This window comes from Coregonus clupeaformis, chromosome 36 (assembly GCF_020615455.1).
Source record: "Coregonus clupeaformis isolate EN_2021a chromosome 36, ASM2061545v1, whole genome shotgun sequence".
Taxonomy (NCBI): Eukaryota; Metazoa; Chordata; class Actinopteri; order Salmoniformes; family Salmonidae; genus Coregonus; species Coregonus clupeaformis.
The window spans coordinates 42,017,609-42,036,253 of record NC_059227.1 but is presented as its reverse complement, the minus strand read 5'-3'; the positions used below and the strand labels follow the sequence as shown (position 1 = coordinate 42,036,253).

General features: G+C 41.4%; 1 protein-coding gene across 1 annotated transcript in view; it reads right to left on the bottom strand.

The window, feature by feature from the left end:
* Window positions 1-6,442: 6,442 nt before the first annotated feature.
* The window catches only part of LOC121560978 (arfaptin-1), a 40,661-nt gene continuing 28,458 nt past the window's right edge, over window positions 6,443-18,645 (bottom strand). Inside the window, 5 exon segments of the mRNA XM_041873729.2 lie at window positions 6,443-6,755; window positions 9,444-9,618; window positions 10,845-10,967; window positions 10,969-11,000; window positions 18,216-18,437. Coding sequence (XP_041729663.2) covers window positions 6,600-6,755; window positions 9,444-9,618; window positions 10,845-10,967; window positions 10,969-11,000; window positions 18,216-18,437 — 708 coding nt within the window. The 3' untranslated portion in view covers window positions 6,443-6,599.

The window sequence follows — 18,645 nt, the reverse complement described above, 5'->3', positions numbered from 1 at the left end:
ACACATGATTTCCAGTTTTCTGGTTGTGCAAGGTGTGGGTTGATGGACTCGATGCTGTATGTTATGGATTAAACTCATAGTGTATCTGCTGATAGTGATTGACGTCAGACTGGAATTCCAAGGACACTGATTTTGTTGTATTTTGTGAAACACTATGTGATTCTGTAGCAGCTGACAAAGTTGTTTTGACTTCCCCACAAGCCTCCCAGGCTGTTGTTTACAGAACATTTGGTGCTGTGTAATTAGGATATAAGAGCCTTCTCTGCGAAGGCCAAGTTAGACATTTTCTCTGCTTCTGTGCTGGGGTGTCTCCCTGTTGAAACGTAAATAAACTGAGATGATTTTGATTGTTTTGACTGCTCTCCTTTTTGTTCACCTTGAAATTCCCATTAGACCCCTCACCTTTGACCCGAAGATTAACACTATCTCCCCTACTGTATGTCCAGTTATTTTTTATGACTGTGGGCTGCCACTATACCCCTGTTTGGTCCCTAAGGGTAACCCACCTTAAAGGCTGGACCCCCAATTTGAAGTTTACAGGCAAAAGGTAGGCTACACCATACATCTTACATCCAATAATAGAGAGAGAGAGAGTGTGTGTGAAGAAAATAGATTAAAACTGAAATGAAGGTAGGTAATAGGTTGTTATACTGTATGGACCGGTTTCCCAGACACAGATTAAGCCTGGTCCAGGATTTGAAAAGCAATTAGAGAGTTTAATAGTCCAGGACTTAATCTGTGTCTGGGAAACCAGCCCTATATGTTGTATTAAAGTGCCACAGCCTTTGTTGCAAAGGAGCTGCTATGCAATTGTGAACAACATTTACACTTATTTGCTACTTCAAGATGAATGCCATGCAACGCTACTGATCCCATATCTAATGGCACTGACCAGCCCATAGTTTTAAAGCCCTAAATGCATTATGAATTATTGATGCGATAATAAGCTTTCTGCTTATACTGTAACCATCTCTGATCAAATTAACTGCTACTACAGTATAAGAAGCGGCAATTTCAGACTTGATTTTCCCTTATGAAAAATGTATCAACACTTACAAAATGTCCATGAATTATAATCCACATAATAATTCACATTTCCTGTTGTTGCAGGATTATTTTCCTGCCTTAGCAAACTGGCTCAAATCTTCATATCCGCCATATTTGAAATCATATGGCTATTCAATTTTTTCGCAGTGACAGACAATTATCCAAGTCTCATAGCCTAGACAGAGGTTGATAAATAAATGAAAACCTACAGTCAAGGGGATTAATTAATAAACACATGAATTAGTCCTCAGTCCTTCCATGCAAGGCCCCATTTCTAAATGAAATACATCCACTTTCTCCTCCCTCTTCCCTCGAGCCATATGTCTCTTGCTGAGGTGGCGGCTCAACTAGTCTGAGGATGAGCATATAATAATTTTACTCAACTAGAGATTTGGAACAATTATGCAAAGCGGAGCAGATGCATAAACTTGAATTGTCCTGAGACAGAACTGGATGACATTGATATAGGCATTAGTTGATGAAAAGTGTACCTGTGGCAAATTTCTTAATTCAATTACCATTAGAAATTGGGCACCTGTTGATGATGTGATTTGCAACAAGTATACTTGGTACATAAATCATCAAAAACCTCACTGATTTATGTTTTTTGTGGTTAAACTCTATTTGACAGTGTCACTATGACAGGGACATGGTGTTAAGACTTTTCATTGGTGGGCAGTGTGCTATGTCAGTACAGCTATCATAATGCAAACTGTTACTACAGTACAGTCATCATAATGAAAACTGCTACTACATCTGTCATGACAATTGTCTTGACAGATGTAGTAGCAGTTTGCATTATGATGACTGTACTGACATAGAGAGGTTGCTATCCAGCCGTGCTTTGTCAGGGGTGTCATAGCATGGCACTAAGGGCCGGTTTCCATACACTGATTAAGCTCAGACTTGGACTAGAAACCTTACTCAATGGAGAATCCCCATTGAAAGTGCTTTTAGTCCTTGACTAGGGCTTGATCTGTATCTGGGAAACCGGCCAGAAATGTCATATAATAACAATGAAACTAAACTGTTATACAGTAGGCTTATACATTTTCTCAATTTCACCTTTACTCAGGGCTCAGTTTTTTAAATCTAGATTTCTAGCAAACATAACAAATAAAAAATGACCAAAAACACTAGATACACATCAGCTGCTGGTGGTGTTAGTTTTAGTACAAATATCAATCAATTTCCATGACATCCTCTGGGAGGCAGACATATTGTAAGTGTGCTGTGTAATTGCTAAGTGAGACCCTCTGCTAAATGGGCCTTGGACCCATGTTTTATAGCGGCACAAATGTGAACACATACACACACATGTAATGTCGATATAACAAGTTTAAGATCCTTTCCCTGAAGTGTGTGTGTGTGTGTGCTAAACCATATGCTCAGAGTCAACCGCCTGGACATAAGTGACAGTGACAGCCACACCCTCTCAAGCAGAAGCAGGTATCTCTCTCAGGGCCTATACCTTCAGGTTCCTCTCCATACTGCCCACCTCAGACTCATGATTATATTAATGCAAAATCCTAATTTGAGCCTACCGATCACATAAATCCCCCATAAAGACTTGGGGATACTTAGCCTAGCCATCATGCCAATGCGGTACTGGGCTCTATGCTAATTCACTAATGCGCCTGGCTAGGCTAGCTGATGATGCGGTGGCTGTTGTGTAATTGGCTAATCCAATCAGTTTCCACAAGCTTCTTTTACTTCCCATTCAAGTGTGGTGGGAGGAGTGGGGCACATACACAACATAGAGCCCTTCCAGAATTCACCAGTCTCTCAAGGGAGGGCTGTGAGTGTGATCTGGGGTGACAGAGAGGGAAGGGGTGGGGGCGCCACTTTGTCACCATGGCACCCCTCACTGTGGTGACAGATGTGTTGTTGGTGTCAAGGGTTGTTTTATGCTGCCTGGATTTTATGGTTACTGTTGTTGTTAGTGTGTTTAGGGCCTGGGATGAGCTAGGATATACTTAAGTTTTATGTGTCACACCTCGAGGCACACATTACTTTATGCAGGTGTTTTACATGCCAAACGTGTATACAGAACAGATCATTATATATTACAGTACAGATCATTCTATATTACAGTAACATATCATCCAGGCAAACATAAGAACATATGATACCATACAGACACAAAGAGTCTATGCTTATGAATAATAGATGCTGTGAGTGAGCACTTACACTGTTAATGTCTGATGACCACAAATTGACTGTTTAAAACTGTTAGGCTTTGAATTGTACAATCATAAATATGACAAACAATAGAATCTGAGGAATGAAATATTTGAAAACTGACCAGGAGCCAGCAAAGTTGAATTTCTGACAAATTGCAGAGCGACAGCAATTTATTAAGCACTGACAAATCAGTTCCACTGTCACGGAATCAGCCGAGGCTGCCCCTCCCCTCCTTGCTCGGGCAGGCTTCGGCTCGTCATCCCCGAGTACTAGCTGCCACCGATCTATGTTTCGGTGTTTGTCTAGTTTGTCCTGATTGTTTTCAACTGTTTCACATTATGTTATATTGTATTCCCTTTATAACCCCCTGTCTCTCATTGGTTATTGTACTCCTGAGTGGCGCAGTGGTCTAAGGCACTGCATCGCAGTGCAAACTGTGCCACTAGAGATCCTGGTTCGAATCAGTCGCAGCCGGCTGCGACAGTAGACCCATGGGGCGCGCACAATTGGCCCAGGGTAGGGGAGGGAATGGCCGGCAGGGATGTAGCTCAATTGATAGAGCATGGCTTTGCAACGCCAGGGTTGTGGGTTCGATTCCCATGGGGGGCCAGTATATAAAAAATGTGTTCACTAACTGTAAGTGGCTCTGGATAAGAGTGTCTGCTAAATGACAAAAAATGTTATTGTGTGTGATTGTTTTCCGTTAGGTCGGCAGTGCTGGTTGTATGCGTTTATTGTTCCTCCCTGTTTGGAGTTTTGTTTTGTACTTTCTTTACTGTGTTGAGTAAAGTACGTTCTGCCAGTAGTTCGGTGTCCTGCGCCTGACTTCGCTTTCCCGCATACACGTCACCTTGACATCCACAAGCACATGCTTTTACATTTGTAATGGCTTTGAGAAGACAGACGTTAAACTTCACATCCATTCTGGTTTTAACAAATCAGCTAGATCCTGTGACGCTTAAGACTTTTGGGTGTTGCAGGTAAGTAATTATAAAATAAACGCTTTCCACTTGGAAAAGCTTCAACTCAAAGGAGATGATGCACTGGAACTGCTCCAAAAAAGCAAAAATATCCCACTCAGTGAGGCTAAATCAGCTAAATGTATACACACACAAATCATACAACAAAGGCACCAAATGCAATGACATTGTGAAAATGTAAAATGCTCACACTCAATTATTGGAAAACAAAACACCAAAGGAGCCATTTATGAAGAAAACATTTTATTTTTCCCCAAAAGATGTTACACAACATTCAGAAACCTGTTTTTGGTCTCAACATCTGTTAATCAGCATGAGAAAAATGCCCCATCGCTTCATTCATATACCCTATATCTAAGGTAAAAGAGGAAATTACAAATATATATATTTATCTATGCTTACATCATGTCATTGAACAACAGATTGATGTACAACACATACAAGCTGATGTACAGCAGGAACGGTAACTGTAGGTACATATAGAAGACAGAGGAACCCCATTGGGCAAAAGTGGTTGCAATAACATCATTAAGACGTCTTTTGTGAACATTATGGTCTAGTTCTAAAGGAAAGGTGATTAGATGTCATTTTACCAGATAACCAAAATATGAGCGGTCATGAAAAGATGTCTTCACCTGGTTGTCATCTGGTTATCTGACATTTCAACAACCAGAAAACAGTTTACAACCAGAATGACGTTATTATGACATCCTGCCATATTTTGTCCGTTAGGAAAAGACAGCTGGATAGAATACCAGTTGGCCTTCCGAAGGAAATAACTATAATATTCAGAAAATAACTATTCAAAAGGTTAGCAGCTCAGGCAGAGGATGCTGGTCTTTCCTATGTACAAAGTTTTTCAAGTCCACTTAATTTAGGTTTAATCTCAAATACAGTTCTTACAAGGGTTTTTGTCATTAGTCTCATAGTACATACATTTGTGGTATAATATATTTGAGAGGAGGAAGAAAACTTTTTAAAAAGTGACTGCAATTGGAAAGTCAAGGGAATCACCCTATTTCACTATAATGTAATGTAAATAATGTCACATTGTAAACAATGTGCTGTTTGTGCCGTTATCTAGCATAGAGATTGTCGTTGTACAATTCCAAGACTGAACTTTGTGCTCTGATTCTAAAATGCAAACATTTACATTCTCGCATAGCTTATAGGATAGTTTTAAAGCAGATACGTCTCACTTCGCTAATTAGCAGCTAAATCGCTAGCTGTTGACTCGTATTTACCCCCTTCTCAAATGCAGCAAAAACGATTCTATTCACATGGTGAGGTAATAGTGAAATAGGATAATTGAGGGGTTTATGTTGGTATGGAGTGTATGTGATGTAGGTATGTTTGGTCCATTCTTTATCTATCCATCTACCACTATGTGATCCTGAAGCTGGCAGTGTGAGGGGTTTGTGTTTAGTTGAAACACCAGACTGAGCGAGAGAGTTGTACAGACATAAAACAAGGCACATCAAATTCATGTGGTAAGGCTGGTCCTTCAATTTCTCTAGAATTACATTTTCAATTAAATAATTAATCATAACCCATGATTGAAGACAAACACAAATGGTTAACACTACTTGCACACCATTATTGCAACATAATAGCACCATAAACATGACATTGATGCTTGTTATAAATGGTCAGCGGTGCTATTCATTAAAGTATAATGCAATGACTGAAAACCAACCATCTAATCTACCGTATAGAATTCCAAGAAGGCGGTAATCCATTTCCTACAGTCTTACACTGGGTATAACAGGTGTAACGTCAAGCTTATGATGCATCTTGTAAATGTAATGATGCCTATCATTAGTGTTACTTCATCAATGGGTGGCCAGACTTTTACAAAAAGTGGAGATAAGTTAACCAACTGGATGTAGCCAAGAACACAACGGCCATTTTGTCCCAAAAACGTCTCTGAGGTGTTGAGATGCAACATTCATAAGCTGGAGTAAAAAGGCCTTTTACACTTTCCAAAATGTATTTAACATCTCCGTGCTTCTCACTAGATTTGTCAAATCAACCCTAAAAAGTGAATTTCCCATGATTCGAAAAGAATTGCAGCAGTTCCAAGTAAAAAAGCAGAGAACGAGAGAAACAGAGGTCAATGGATTTCCTTGTACAGGAAGAACAAGAGCATAGTAGAAAACAGAACTGACAGTTTATCGACTCAAGAGATTGATAAATATTTCTTTGTTTTTTTATTATTTATTCGTCTTAGTTTCGCTTTTGCCTAAAAAAGTTTTACAATCCTGAAGAAGAGTGCAGGGAACAGAGGCAGAGAGGGAGAGGAGAGCGTTTCCTGTTGTTTCATGATCATTCTGGAGTCTCTCCAGACCAAACCACTGTGGATTTTTTGGGGAGGGGTGGGTCGGTTGATTAGTGCTCCTCCAGCCAAGATGGCGTGTCGCCACCGGGCATTTTCAACTTGATGTGGAACTCCTTGAGCGTCTGATCCAGCTGCTGCTGGTTTCCTGCATAGTACGCCGCGATTGCATTGTGGAAGAGGATCAACTGGTTGTGCAACACTTTCACCTGGGAGAGGGGGAGGAGAAAGAGGAGGAAGAACAGGAGGAGGACATGAGCACTCACACCAGAGTAAACAAACACATACTCGCATTTAATGCCTGTTGAAGAACTGTGTAATGGACCAGTTTGTTTTGCTTTAGCAAATATCCCAGCAGACTTTTCAAACAGCAACACTGGTCAGTTTTATATTTGGCCAACCTGGTCTCAGAGCATTTCATATTATTCTGTAGGTAATTCCGGGACACTCCATTTAATATGATATGTTATGTTTAGTATGGTATGTACTAATTTGTGGATGTCTACCACCCATTTCCTATATGTTAAGAATTTTCTAAACGTACCATATGTTAAACATTTAGAAAAGTTGCTCATTAGCCAATATGCTAAAGTCGTCCGTGATGATATTTGAACTCGTAACCTTTGGGTTGCTAGACATTCGCTTTATACGCCCACCCTCCAACCACTCTATGTTCGCTTTTTGCTTAAGTAACCATCAGTCTTTTTAACCATACCAAATGTAACATAATAGTAATTTGAGTGTCCAGGATTTACATTTACTATGTTACATGATGTAATGATGATTATTTTCCTGAAAATCTACCAAGTTTCAATAGTGGGAATAATTCATATTTATCCCAAGAATCACAGGAAATACCGCAAATATCTTAAGTGCCCACTTAAAGCATTTAAAACCAAGATATGGTCACTATGCCAGTGTTCTCCCCAAATAGAGGGGCGCTCGTCACTTTGTCGGCTTGGCTGCGCCACTATCTCGACACAGAACGCGCTCAGGACGCACCCCGAGTACAGCGTTATCGAATCATACAAACTTTGTAACGGCAGTCAAACAAAATAAAATGACCAAAGCCGCTAAGCTTGCTAGATAACTACCTTCAACGAAGACAGAATATCTCATTTGGCAAAATCGAAAGTTGATTATACAGATAGCAGATCAGCTCATGAATAACGGGGAGATGAAGAGTGGAAATTGTTTCAATATCAAGGCATCTTAACAGGGACCAACTCTGTTTAAAAATGTCCATATCTACTCACATACTGTTTGCTGATCACACATTCTCTACCGAAGCTCTCATATAGGCAGCAAGTACGAGACAGCGCAGAGAAGCGGGGGAAATGTTATAGCGGTATTTTGACATGCATAAAGCGAGAGACGTGCTTTAATAATGCAAACCCATGAATTACAGAATAAAGTTAAGAATTTTCATGTGAGACAGGGAGTCAGGATTTTGGGTTTCAGTGGGGTTGGGACTGGATAGGAAAATAGCCTAGGCTCTAGAATAGGAGAAGATAGAATTTTCCCTCATGCCTCTCTGAATTGTTAACAGACTTCATTGTCTGTGACAGAGATGCCTATGTAGTGAACTGTGCATATACCTAACAATTTGTGACTGTCTGTAGTCCGGCAGTGTCAATTATGCGTGCTTTGAATTCATGGCGACTTTGTGTGAAGTAAATACGCTAGGCTAAAGAAGGCTTCCATGCGACAACCTGTTTGGATAATGTGCTATTTAATTTTTTGCTAATCTGCTGCTGCGCATGTTGTGTATTTTGTGGAATTGCATTCGTTTGACATTGGGGAAAGATGTTGTAATTTCCCGGGTCTTGCCATTACATTTTTTTGTGAAGTGTTCCCGGGACAGTCCCGATCCCGGTTACCCTAGTTGGCAGCAAAGGTTCCAAGACAATAGGGCTGGGCGATATATCTAATTAATTTGAAATTATGTTTTTGCGTGATATTCCAAATGCCTGTATTGGAAGAATCAAGGTTTTGTTCTTTTTTGTTTTTATGAGCGTTTATGTCTACTTGTTCTCGTGTTGTATTTTTGGCCTCGTCTCTTTCGCTCCTCTGTGCACCAGAGCCCATAGAAACACATTGGCCTTATTTTTTGACCGATTTTAGCAAGAGTGAAACCTCTTGCTTCGCCTCTTCCTCTATGGTTTACACACACACACACACCAAGCCCCGCCCCTGCCTCTCACACCAACAAAGTTGAGAGATTACTTCTTCCTCTCTGACACGCAGTTTCAACTTGCTATTTGCATTTGAGGTTTGGTCCAACAGAATTGGTCATATGGACACCAAAACACATTGAGACATTGTTTTACTATAACAGAGGAGAAGTTAACTTTTCTAACGATATCCTTTTCATGTCTCAACTACTCAAATTGTGTGCAGAGCAGACACTACTAAACGAGTATCAATGCCCATTGATTCTGGAATGCCCATTGATTCAGTTTGTCGCTGCGGGGCATTGGCGTACCATTGGCAGCATTTTAGTCAGTCTGCTCTACCAGCTGTTTAGTCAGTGATTATAGCAACAAAGAAAAAGCAGGTTAAACTATTTTGATAAAATCCTTACATTATTAGTGGGTCTTATGGTTGTGGAAGTCTTATATTTATCCTAGGTATAACTTCACAAGCCCTGAATTCATTAGATTATTGCTGACTGTTTGAAATCCAGTGTATTTGACCTTTAATCGTACAACAATGCTTATTTAAAAATCGCGCATAAGTAAAAAAGGCCATATCGCCCAGCCCTACAAGCCCTACAAGTCAATTACATCCTAGTAAAGACGCAAAATCTGGTCACATGTATTCTGTACTAGCCCTTGACGCAAAAAAAAGACTAAGCCTACTCCTGACATGGCAGCTAAAACTAGCTTCTGAAGTACCTTGTTCTCTTCCAGGAATTTGAGCTTGACGGAGACATCGTTGCGCATCTTCTCGTACTTCTCGCGGTGGATCTGGAACTGCTGCTGGGAGTGTTCTATCTTGGGAAGCGTGGTGGCATCCCGCGGGCTCCAGGTTCAATTCCTCCAGGTCTGTGCGGACACGTCATATTCAACCCTACAGTGGGGCGCCAAAGAGCAGACGGAGGTCAACTACATACAATTATTTTAACTTACATACTTCAGGTACTACAGCAGTCTGCCCAACTCCTATGGTCATCGTCTTGCCAGACAATGACCAGAGGAGTTGGTTATACAGCACAAACAGATCTGGGACCAAGTTAGGGATAGTAACACGACAAACAGTCAAACAAAATCCTACAAAAACGTTGATGATACCTCCCCAAAAGCGTCAACTAAATCTTGTAATAAATAATGTGGAAATTGAGAAAGTTGGATTGTAAACTGTCATGGTCAAAACATATTGATACAAGAGTAGCTAAGATTGGGGAGAAGTCTGTCCATAATAAAGAGCTGCTCTACCTTCTAAACAGCACTATCAACAAGGCAGGTCCTACAGGCCCTAGTTTTGCCGCACCTGGACTACTGTTCAGTCGTGTGTTCAGGTGCCACAAAAGGGACATAGGAAAATTGCAATTGGCTCAGAACCGGGTAGCACGGCTGGCCCTTGGATGTACACAGAGGGCTAACATTAATAATATGCATGTCAATCTCTCCTGGCTCAAAGTGGAGGCGAGACTGACTTCATCACTACTTGTGAGAGGTATTGACATGTTGAATGCACCAAGCTGTCTGTTTGAACTACTGGCACACAGCTCGGACACCCATGCATACCCCACAAGACATGCCACCAGAGGTTTCTTCACAGTCCCCAAGTCCAGAACAGACTATGGAGGCGCACAGTACTACATAGAGCCATGACTACATGGAACTCTATTCCACATCAAGTAACTGATGCAAGCAGTAAAATTAGATTTTAAAAAGACAAAAATACACCTTATGAAAAGCGGGGACTGTGAAGCAACACAAACATAGGCACAGACATATGCATACACACACGATTACATATGCACTATACACATTTTGTACTGTGGATATGTGGTAGTGGTGGAGTAGGGGCCTGAGGGCACACAAATCTGTGAAAGTATTGTAATGTTTTAAAATTGTATAAACTGCCTTAATTTTGCTGGACCCCAGGAAGTGTAGGTGCTGCTAATGGGGATCCATAATAAATACAAACAAAAACTGACATGGCAATTTCCTAAACTGAGTCAATTTCAGAAAATGACTAGGAAAAACATATGCCCCTCAAAATGTTCAATAAGAGGATGTAAGTCAGTCAACAAGTAACAGTAAACTAATTTAAACTGATATTCTCATTACCTGGCAGTTTCATACTGTTTGATGTTAATCATAGTGTCCTCAATTGTTTTGTCCACCAGTGTGTTCACGCTGGCGATGAAAAAGTTGATCGACCCCATTAGGGTCTCCCCATTTTGGACAAGAGTTTTGAGTGTCAGCATTGTAGCCAAACTCCTCCTGAAAGACAAGATTACATCACACACTTTTTAGAGCAATTCAATAAGATATGAAATACCATAGAATAGTATTATCTGTGCAAGCACATTATCGTTGAATATGATCAAAATTCTACTTTCTTAAAATACGAGATTAATGGATATTGAGTGACCCCTCAATGTCATGGGCAAATTATTTTTAGAGTGAGGACTTAATTACATACACTACCAGTCAAAAGTTTGGACACACCTACTCATTCAAGGATCATTCTTTTTTAAACTATTTTTTACATTGTAGAATAATAGTGAAGACATCAAAACTATGAAAGAACACATATGGAATCATGTAGTAACCAAAAAAAGGGTTAAACAAAACAAAATATATTTTATATTTGAGATTTTTTCAAATAGCCACCCTTTGCCTTGATGACAGCTTTGCACACTATTGGCATTCTCTCAACCAGCTTCATGAGGTAGTCACCTGGAATGCATTTCAATTAACAGGTGTGCCTTGTTAAAAGTTAATTTGTGGAATGTCTTTCCTTCTTAATGCGTTTGAGCCAATCAGCTGTGTTGTGACAAGGTAGGGTGGTATACAGAAGATAGCCCTATTTGGTAAAAGACCAAGTCCATATTATGGCAAGAACAGCTCAAATAAGCAAAGAGAAACTACAGTCCATCATTACTTTAAGGCATGAAGGTCAGTCAATACAGAACATTTCAAGAACTTTGAAAGTTTCTTCAAGTGCAGTCACAAAACCATCAAGCACTATGATGAAACTGGTTCTCATGAGGACCGCCACAGGAATGGAAGACCCAGAGTTACCTCTGCTGCAGAGGATAAGTTCATTAGTTACCAGCCTCAAAAAATGTAGCCCAAATAAATGCTTCACAGAGTTCAAGTCACAGACACATCTTAACATCAACTGTTCAGAGGGGACTGTGAATCAGGCCTTCATGGTCAAATTGCCGCAAAGAAACCACTACTAAAGGACACCAATAAGAAGAAGAGACCTGCTTGGGCCAAGAAACACGAGCAATGGGCATTAGAGCAGTGGAAATTTGTCCTTTGGTCTGGAGTCCAAATTGAGATTTTAGGTTCCAACCGCTGTGTCTTTGTGAGACGCGGTGTGGGTGAACGGATGATCTCCGCATGTGTAGTTCCCACCGTAAAACATGGAGGTGGTGGTGTTATGGTGTCGGGGTGCTTTGCTGGTGACACTGTCTGTGATTTATTTAGAATTCAAGGCACACTTAACCAGCATGGCTACCACATCATTCTGCAGCAATACGCCATCCCATCTGGTTTGGTGGGACTATCATTTGTTTTTCAACAGGACAATGACCCAACACACCTCCAGGCTGTGTAAGGGCTATTTTACCAACAAGGACAGTGATGGAGTTCTGCATCAGATGACCTGGCCTCCACAATCCCCGACCTCAACCCAATTGAGACAGTTTGGGATGAGTCGGACCGCAGAGTGAAGGAAAAGCAGCCAACAAGTGCTAAGCATGTGGGAACTCCTTCAAGACGGTTGGAAAAGCATTCCAGGTGAAGCTGGTTGAGAGAATGCCAAGAGTGTGCAAATCTGTCATCAAGGCAAAGGGTGGCTATTTGAAGAATCTCAAATATATTTTGGTTTGTTTAACACTTTTTGGGTTACTACATGATTCCATATGTGTTATTTTCCCACATATTCTGAGTACTTCACATGATTCTACAATGAAGAAAAAGAAGAGGACCGAGCACGCCCCCATTCTCATCGACTGGGCTGTAGTGGAGAAGGTTGAGAGCTTCGAAGTTCCTTGGTGTCCACATCACCAACAAACTAACATGGTCCAAGCACACCAGGACAAGTCGTGAAGAGGGGCACGACAAAAGCTATTCCCCTAAGGAGACTGAAAAGATTTGGCATGGGTCCTCAGATCCTCAAAAGGTTCTACAACTGCACCATTGAGAGCATCCTGACTGGTTGCATCACTGCCTGGTATGGCAACCCCCTGCTTGAAGGCCTCCGACCGCAAGGCACCACAAAGGTAGTGCGTACGGCCCAGTACATCACTGGGGCCAAGCTTCCTGCTATCCAGGACCTCTATACCAGGCGTTGTCAGAGGAAGGCCCTAAATATTGTCAAAGACTCCAGCCACCCTAGTCATAGACTGTTCTCTCTGCTATCGCATGGCAAGCGGTACCGGAGCGCCAAGTCTAGGTTCAAGAGGCTTCTAAACAGCTTCTACCCCAAGCCATAAGACTCCTGAACATCTAATCAAATGGCTACCCAGACTATTTGCATTTGCCCCCTCCCCCCTCCCCTCTCCCCCTGCTACTCTGTTTATTATCTATGCATAGTCACTTGAATAACTCTACCTACATGTACAGTGGGGAAAAAATATTTAGTCAGCCACCAATTGTGCAAGTTCTCCCACTTAAAAGATGAGGCCTGTAATTTTCATCATAGGTACACGTCAACTATGACAGACAAATTGAGAGAAAAAATCCAGAAAATCACATTGTAGGATTTTTATGAATTTATTTGCAAATTATGGTGGAAAATAAGTATTTGGTCACCTACAAACAAGCAAGATTTCTGGCTCTCACAGACCTGTAACAACTTCTTTAAGAGGCTCCTCTGTCCTCCACTGCGTTACCTGTATTAATGGCACCTGTTTGAACTTGTTATCAGTATAAAAGACACCTGTCCACAAGCTCAAACAGTCACACTACAAACTCCACTATGGCCAAGACCAAATAGCTGTCAAAGGACACCAGAAACAAAATTGTAGACCTGCACCAGGCTGGGAAGACTGAATCTGCAATAGGTAACGCTTGGTTTGAAGAAATCAACAGTGGGAGCAATTATTAGGAAATGGAAGAAATACAAGACCACTGATAATCTCCCTCGATCTGGGGCTCCACGCAAGATCTCACCCCGTGGGGTCAAAATGATCACAAGAACGGTGAGCAAAAATCCCAGAACCACACGGGGGACCTAGTGAATGACCTGCAGAGAGCTGGGACCAAAGTAACAAAGCCCTACCACAGTAACACACTACGCCGCCAGGGACTCCAAATCTGCAGTGCCAGACATGTCCCCCTGCTTAAGCCAGTACATGTCCAGGCCCGTCTGAAGTTTGCTAGAGTGCATTTGGATGATCTAAAAGAGGATTGGGAGAATGTCATATGGTCAGATGAAACCAAAATATAACTTTTTGGTAAAAACTCAACTCGTCGTGTTTGGAGGACAAAGAATGCTGAGTTGCATCCAAAGAACACCATACCTACTGTGAAGCATGGGGGTGGAAACATCATGCTTTGGGGCTGTTTTTCTGCAAAGGGACCAGGACGATCTGATCCGTTAAAGCGAAAGAATGAATGGGGCCATGTATCGTGAGATTTTGAGCGAAAACCTCCTTCCATCAGCAAGGGCATTGAAGATAAAACGTGGCTGGGTCTTTCAGCATGACAATGATCCCAAACAAACCTCCCGAGCAACGAAGGAGTGGCTTCGTAAGAAGCATTTCAAGGTCCTGGAGTGGCCTAGCCAGTCTCCAGATCTCAACCCCATAGAAAATCTCTGGAGGAAGTTGAAAGTCCGTGTTGCCCAGCAACAGCCCCAAAACATCACTGCTCTAGAGGAGATCTGCATGGAGGAATGGGCCAAAATACCAGCAACAGTGTGTGAAAACCTTGTGAAGACTTACAGAAAACATTTGACCTGTGTCCATTGCCAACAAAGGGTATATAACAAAGTATTGAGAAACTTTTGTTATTGACCAAATACTTATTTTCCACCATAATTTGCAAATAAATTCATTAAAAATCCTACAATGTGATTTGTCTGTCATAGTTGACATGTACCTATGATGAAAATTACAGGTCTCTCTCATCTTTTTAAGTGGGAGAACTTGCACAATTGGTGGCTGACTAAATACTTTTTCCCCACTGTAAGTACATGCATTGGACAGACAAGTGTAGTGTAGGCTTCGACATACATTTTGCGGGTGAGGAGAGCGCTGGGTATGAAGCGCTGAGCATGTTATGACATGCATGATCTGAATTAGGCTCACAGTATTATACCTACGAAGGGTGGCTACTTTGAAGAAACTTTGAATGTCTTTGAACTTCAGAGTTGGCTTAACAAACATAGGACCAGAGCTAGCCCTTGATCATGACACTCAGTTCCATTACGTTACACATAATGCCGCCTAGAGTTTGAGTGCAGACCAGAGCTAGCTAACAAGTTTGTGTGTGTAGAGCGGCACCAGAATTAAAAATAATGAATCCAATGTAAAATGTGATATCTATAGTATCCTTAACCAGAATTGAAAAAGTTAATCCATTGTTCTCTAATTAAAAAATCCATCTCCCTAATTTTTGAATCACTCCTGTAAAGCCGGTAGCTACAGTAGACTGCATGCTTCGGAGGGAGGGTAAGGTAGCCTGCAAACACACTGGCAAAGATTTTCAGCTGGCGGGCAGGCAGACACTGGAATAAGTTTGAGTGATAGTGAGGGCGTAAAATAACATTATTAACCGGGTTCCCGTGGCTTAAAAAAACTGATCACGTTTGTTCTCGGGTTCTGGTTCTGGTTCTGGTTCTATTCCTCAAAATGTCTGATGATAATTTTCAGTTCTGTTCCCTGAACTGGTTCCAACCCCTGATCCTGATTGCCTAGTCACTTTTATCCCTACCTACATGTACTGTTGAAGTCGGAAGTTTACATACACTTAGGTTGGAGTCATTAAAACTTGTTTTTCAACCACTCCACAAATTTCTTGTTAACAAACTATAGTTTTGACAAGTCGGTTAGGACATCTACTTTGTTCATGACGCAAGTAATTTTTCCAACAATTGTTTACAGACAGATTATTTCACTTATAATTCACTGTATCACAATTCCAGTGGGTCAGAAGTTTACATACACTAAGTTGACTGTGCCTTTAAACAGCTTGGAAAATTCCAGAAAATGATGTCATGGCTTTAGAAGCTTCTGACGGGCAAATTTACATCATCTGAGTATATTGAAGGTGTACCTGTGGAAGTATTTCAGAGGCCTACCTTCAAACTCAGTGCCATTTTGCTTGACATCATGGGAAAATCAAATGAAATCAGCCAAGACCTCAGAAAAAATAAATGTAGACCTCCACAAGTCTGGTTCATCCTTGGGAGCAATTTCCAAATGCCTGAAGGTACCGCGTTCATCTCTACAAACAATAGTACGCTAGTATAAACACCATGGGACCATGCAGCCGTCATACCGCTCAGGAAGGAGACGCATTCTGTCTCCTAGAGATGAATGTAACTCTTTGGTCTTGGCCATAGTGGAGTTTGGAGTGTGACTGTTTGAGGTTGTGGACAGGTGTCTTTTATACTGATAACAAGTTCAAACAGGTGCCATTAATACAGGTACAGTGGAGGACAGAGGAGCCTCTTAAAGAAGAAGGTTACAGGTCTGTGAGAGCCAGAAATCTTGCTTGTTTGTAGGTGACCGAAATACTTATTTTCCACCATCATTTGCAAATAAATTCATTAAAATCTTACAATGTGATTTTCTGGATTTTTTCTCTCTCAATTTGTCTGTCATAGTTGATGTGTACCTATGATGAAAATTACAGGCCTCTCTCATCTTTTTAAGTGGGAGAACTTGCACAATTGGTGGCTGACTAAATACTTTTTTTTCCCCCACTGTAGCTTGCCCGCACCATAGCAAGATGCTCTATCCATTGGTGAAGTAATTTAATGTAGAGCAAAATGTAAAACAATAATGATTTCAGAGGTTTAAAAGTTACAAAAATAAACGATATAAACCATTACTTCTTTGGGGTTCGTCCGGTTCAGAACTTAATTTTGCTGGTCAGAACAGTGGAACAAAAAAAATAATGGTTCTCTACAGAACGAAACGATTGGGAAATAATTTAGGTTCCAACCCCTTATCAGGATAGATAATAAACAGAGTAGCAGCAGTGTATGTGAGGAGAGTGAAAGTGTGTTTATGTGTGAGTGTGTGTAGCGACAATATGCATGTGTGTGTGTGTGAGCGTACAGTATATAGTGTGTGTGTGTGTGTGTTACATTTTACATTTACATTTTAGTCATTTAGCAGACGCTCTTATCCAGAGCGACTTACAGTTAGTGAATACATATTATTTTTATATACTTGCCCCCTGGGAATCGAACCCACAACCCTGGCGTTGCAACGCCATGCTCTATTAACTGAGCTACATCCCTGCCGGCCATTCCCTCCCCTACCCTGGACGACGCTGGGCCAATTGTGCACCGCCCATGAGTCTCCCGGTCGCGGCCGGCTGCAACAGAGCCTGGATTCGAACCAGGATCTCTAGTGGCACAGTTAGCACTGCGATGCAGTGCCTTAGACCACTGCACCACTCAGAAGTACACTGCGCCACTTAGGAGTACTTCATCTGGATGAAGAAAGGAAGTCATTTCAGAGTATTGAGAAAGAACCAGAACCAGAAATGGCCATCCTTACAAGGTAGAAGTTGCCCAAAACCACAGTGCTAGTGTAGTATGTGTGAGTGTGCATAGAGCCAGTGCAAGAGAGTCAGTGCGCCCCAAAGAAAAAGGATATTTGTTTTCGTATTTCTTACTATTTCAATGCATTTACTACAAATAATAAATGATGCATCATGTATAAAACAGCTAAGTCACATAAAATAGGTCCGGCTTTGCATTAAGCGGTCTGTCTTTTAAATCCACTTTATTTCGAGACAAATGAAAACAATTTATCAAAGGCTTTTAGTGTGTTTGAGAATTCAACACAAGTGAACCCACTCAGCATCATCCGCACTGAGGCAACCTGTAGCAGCTCAAGTTTTTAAAAAAAGGGAGAAAAACAGAATGTGGCTGGGTGTCAATAGTCTTATCTTCCTTTCCTAAGTAATCACTGACTGATCTGACAGGTGAAAGCAGAATAGTGGAAACCTATCCAGTCCTTTCACCTAGCAATCAGTGGTTATGAAAAAATAAAATGATGAAGAAAGGAAGTCATTTCAGAGTATTGAGAAAGAACCAGAACCAGAAATGGCCATTCTTACAAGGTAGAAGTTGCCCAAAACCACAGATCTAGGATGAAGTTACTTTACCCCCAATCCTAAACTTACATTAACATTACGGGCATGAAGAAAAAAATTATCCTGTATCACTAATTAGTTTAAACTAAACGAGCTTCAGGTTGCTCGTTTAGGTCAAAGGTCAAAACCGAGTGGCTGACTCACATGAAGCTCCGGCGACTTAAGGCCGAGGTCAGTGAAGGCGTCGCCCAGTTGCCGCTGAGTCTGCATCATCTGGGTGAGCTGGTTGGCCAGTGTCTGGGTCAGCTTGACCACGTGCTCGTACTTGCGCTTGTTGTCACGCAGCACTTCGATCTGCCCCTCCAGCTCCAGGTCCACCGTCCGTGAGCCACGGCCCAGCTTCTCTGACAAGATCTGCCTGGTGCACTGCGGGGAGAGAAGCGTTAGCATTCCTAGTGTAACAGACCAAAGAAATGGAACGATTTAGCATTGTTAGAATTCGAGAGTAACTGACCGTTTCAAAAAAGTTAGTGTTAGCATATATTATCCCAGTGTAACTGACCTGGGGTTTCGAACAACTTAGTGTTAGCATAGTTAGCATCCAAGAGTAGCTGACCTTGGGTTTCAAACAAGT